The sequence below is a fragment of the Limulus polyphemus genome, unplaced genomic scaffold (genome assembly GCF_000517525.1).
Source record: "Limulus polyphemus unplaced genomic scaffold, Limulus_polyphemus-2.1.2 Scaffold1535, whole genome shotgun sequence".
Lineage (NCBI taxonomy): Eukaryota > Metazoa > Arthropoda > Merostomata > Xiphosura > Limulidae > Limulus > Limulus polyphemus.
Window position 1 is genome coordinate 85,866 of NW_013667145.1, and position 4,448 is coordinate 90,313.

Genomic DNA, 4,448 nt, shown 5'->3' on the forward strand with positions numbered 1-4,448 from the left:
GGATACACTTGCTACTGACTTACAAAGATATGTTACATAAGAATAACACCTGCAGACATTTATTTCTAAATCCTTATAAATAAACAATATAATAGTTTCTTATTTTTACTACTTTAACTCTCTCTATATAGACTTGTCACTTTGGCCAACATTGCAACTATCATGTAACTATCAAACTATACATACTATAACTTTTTATATGTATCTTCACAAAAGTTGGCAAGCTTATAGTAAACATTGTAAGTTTTTGAACACAAAAAATTTTGATTTTTTAATTAAGTACTCTTACCAAGTATTTCCCTGAACTTATGGAGTCAGTGTGTGACTGAGTAGTCTAAATGAGGTGATTTTTCAAGTAAAGATTAAAAATACTTTTTTTCATCTTACAGTTTTAAAATTTCATTTGCATAACCTCTAGAACATTCTAAGTGAATATCAAAAGTTTTTTATGTTATTTTCTTTACTATAACACTGTACAAGCTCAAGTCCATTTGATCAACCTTGTAACCACCACTAAAAAATATGCAATAAATCTAAATTACCCATTTTTATTTCTAAAATGACTACATATTATAACAGAAAATTTCAGTTGTGTATCCCAAACAGCCTCAGCCTTGTAACAATTTACATTTGTTTTTATTCAGTGTTTCGATTGCTCTTTGAACCATCTAACTACTAATCTCAATGATAAATACCTTTTATATCATTATGAGTGTTTTTTACATTTATAAGTTATTTACAGCTTTGGACAAAATAATTTAAAAACTGAGAAACCCAGATGTCTTGCAAAAACTGTTACTTTGGAGTGTTATATCCTTCTTTCATCTATCTTTATATTATTTAATTTCCATACTACTAATCAACTGAAGTGGCCAAGATGCTGTTTGTGTTATCAAATTATATGAATAACAATTGTTATGGTATGAACTGGATAAAGTTCAAGTGTTATTTAAATCAAGATTAATAATGCATTATTTTTTATTATTACTTATTTTTACTTTTTAGTCAACTTTGCTCATCATTAAGAATATCATTATATCTGTTTTATTCAATGGTGAGGAGGCCTTTCACCCAATACCAGAGCTCATCAGGTCTGGTATGGTATGACAGACATAGTAGTGGTTATATTATTAAATTGCATAAAGAACTGTTATGGTGCACACTAGATTAAGTTGGTGCAGTATAAACTTTCTTGCATTCAAGTTTTTTTACATTCATGACTACAATAACTTGATTTATTTTATGGTTTGATAATTCAGTGTTTATGAAATTACATCAGAAATTTGAACAAATAATATAGTTACTTCAAATTTTATTTCAAAACTTTCATCATGCTAGGAAAAAAAAAATCTTACAAAAATTTGCCAAGTTAAAAATATTTAGTTCACAAGCACTTCCCAAACTTTAGGATTATATGAAATACCAAAGAAACTAAAGATCAAACTTTTTTGCAAATTATGATTCATATTGCAAACATATAACTCCTCTTTGTTTTGTGAATGATGAAGAAATAGTTTTAAATCAGTGATATCCTGGAGGAAATTATATTTACACGTCTTGAAACATTTGAATACAATTATAGAGAAAATTCATTTTTCTTTGAGAATCACATTGCTTTCTTTTATGGTCATCTGGTGATACTGTTCTAAGAACATGACAGAAGCTGTGCAGTAAATGTGATATTTAGTACTGCAAATACTTCTCGATAAAATCCTGAATGTGAGGGAAAAAATTAAATCTCAATTACTTCTAGATGTTTACTACAATGTTCCAGCACTACAAAATCATGTTTCATCATGACTGATAATATATTACATTAACAAAGTAGCAGAAAATAATGAGATTGGCTTCTTTATATATATTTTTTTACCCTTGACATATAAACAGCCTTAAACATATTTCAGTTCAATACTTAGGTATCAAACAGAAGTTATAAAAAATCTTCTCTTGTTTTCGTAGAAAAACATTTAGTTTAGTGGTCATAATAATGCTCACTGTTAATTTAGATAAACTGTCTCATGTTCCCCCACACACACACTATTGTCATACTAAAGTACATAATTACAAATATAGACAAATAATGAACATACAGTTATCTCATATTCTAGTTAAAACAAGTTAATGTAAAAAAAATTATTTAATTTCAGTTACCTCACTGGACTTTCTTAAGTGATGATAAACAAACAATGAAACAATATCTTCTATGATATCTAAGTTGTAAATTATTGCACTAAATTTAGATACAGAGTAACTTGTTTGTTCATCTATTCTTTGACTACAATAAGCAGACCTGTAAATTAGTATATAGCTTATTGAGTTCTACAGTACTAACCTTATCATACTGTATCCCAATGTGTTTCTTCAAATGCACAAGGTACTGCACTGTAAACTCGAACACAGTTGCTTTATCTGTCTTTTCACTGAGACCAGGAACTAAACTGCGGAGTCCTTGACAAGCATTTTTGATTCGTCCTCTTCAAAAAGTAGAAATTATAACATGAAATATACAGAACAATATACATGCATTTACACTTACAAGATGGAAAAAAAAGAACAAAAAAAAACATTATATATTGATAAGTGAACCTTAACATGAGAACAAATCTATGTACAATATATTAAGTGAGAAAGAAATAATTTCTTTTAAGCATGGGAAAATCATGTTGTTTTATTTCATATTTACGAGTAATCAGTTTTAAAGTTTAATAACATTTAAAACTAATTTCTTTAAAAATTTGGAAATTAAAAAATAATTAGTTATTTGAATTCATTGTTCCAAGTCTTGCTTAACTGCTATTAAGATATCCTGTGATACGTGTGTGTGTGTGTATATATAGATATATATATCAATACACATATATCAACATTTAGTAAAGTATAAAATGATTATAATCTTAGAAATCTGACAAGATAATTTAATTTAATTAAAATAGTTTATTTTATTTCTGTTGTAGTAGGAAGATTTAACCCTTTATTTACTGGACTTCAATGAAAGTTATGCCAGACGTGTTAAATCCAATTTTCCTTTTTTTATCTTGATCCCAGAAAACTCAAGAATGATGCACTAAGAGCAGAAAATGAACAAATATAATGGTTTAATCACCGTCTTTTCCTTTCCTTCTCATTATGATTCTCACGGCCATTAAGTGGTAGAAAAAGAGGAACACTTTCGAGTGATCCAATTATTTGTTGGAACTGCCCTGTGGAAGCCAGTCTCATTTTTTGTATACCATGTGCTTGTAGTCCAGTAATCTCTTTGCTCTTTGGTATCCTAAAGTGCAAAATAATGTTAGTAGGAGATTGATTGATTCTAAAAACAAAATAACAGTAACTTAACCATATCTAAATAAAGTGCCAGAAAGATAATTTTCTCATGAGGTCAATAAAGCTTTCAAAAATAATTAAACATATTTTAATTAAAGTGTATGAAATACATATCTGCAGAATGTATGTAATTAGTTATCTCTCACCATTGTAATTATATAGCCAAACAAGTCCTACATACAGACATTTATTAGTGCTTTAAAAACTTCTCTTACTTCTGTCTTACTTTTCAAGACAAATTACTACATCCATCAAAATGAACAAACCTGGAATATTCTGGTGAATTGTTCACTTCTTCACCACTGCTATTTAAAGAAATTGTGGGATTAGCAACAATTGAGTTAAATGATGAGTTGCTGGGGGTAACAGTAACACATGCTGGGAAGGAACTAAAGGTATAGGATGTTCCTGTCTGAAATAGAAATTTAAAAAATTACTCTTCATGGGTCAGTTTCTTTGCAAAATTATACATTCAGCAATACAAGTTATATTTCTCCATGCTATAGATAACATGTACACTAGCAAATGCTGAGAAGAAACAGAGAATAGCAAATGGCATAGGTTAAAACTGAGATTTCCTTTGTAGGATCTATAGTTCCGAAAAAACAAAACAAAAACCTCAGAACAGTGTGTTTGATACATGCATTTTTGAAGTCTGCTGACTATAACAATTGTCCTCCTTTTTTGGGAGATACACAACCATAGTCTTCACTGAAGAATTATCTGAGATGTCCATTATGAATATAAGCATTGAAAAAAATTCTTAATTGTCTGAAGCAGCAAGATAGTCAAAGATGCTAGCAAAAGTGGAAAATGCATAAATGTATGACCACCCCACTATTTGAATATTATATATGTGTGTGTGTGTATATATATATATATATATTTACTAAGATGTCACACGGTTCTTTAAACCACTTCATATCTGGTACTTAATGGCTTGGTTATTCCATGTTGCTCATATAACTGGACAGCACCACAATATCTTGTGGCAAAAGAATTAAAAGTAAGTTTGTTACTGATGATAACACTAAAAAGTTTTTTTTTGGGGTTTTATATCCTTCTTTCATCTATCTTTAATTTACATACTAAAAATCAACAGAAGATCCAACTGTATGCACAAA

At 28.9% G+C, this 4,448-nt stretch overlaps 1 protein-coding gene across 1 annotated transcript; it reads right to left on the reverse strand.

Annotated features, from left to right (window-relative positions):
- Window positions 1-1,489: 1,489 nt before the first annotated feature.
- LOC111086902 (transcription factor-like 5 protein) lies at window positions 1,490-4,242 on the reverse strand. The gene is made up of 3 exons (XM_022391641.1): window positions 3,104-4,242; window positions 2,333-2,474; window positions 1,490-1,713 (listed from the first exon to the last, which is right to left on the reverse strand). The coding sequence occupies exons 1-3, from the start codon at window positions 3,217-3,219 to the stop codon at window positions 1,684-1,686; spliced, it is 288 nt and encodes a 95-aa protein (XP_022247349.1). The 5' UTR covers window positions 3,220-4,242; the 3' UTR covers window positions 1,490-1,683.
- Window positions 4,243-4,448: the final 206 nt, after the last annotated feature.

Bases quoted from the DNA above. Each gene is read 5' to 3' on its own strand.
- LOC111086902 (XM_022391641.1), bottom strand. From the start codon at position 3,219: ATGAGACTGGCTTCCACAGGGCAGTTCCAACAAATAATTGGATCACTC. The intron at 2,475-3,103 runs GTGATTAAACCA...TACTTTTTGAAG, and splicing joins GAGAAGGAAAGGAAAAGACG to AGGACGAATCAAAAATGCTT. The intron at 1,714-2,332 runs GTTAGTACTGTA...CCTCACATTCAG, and splicing joins TTGGGATACAGTATGATAAG to GATTTTATCGAGAAGTATTT.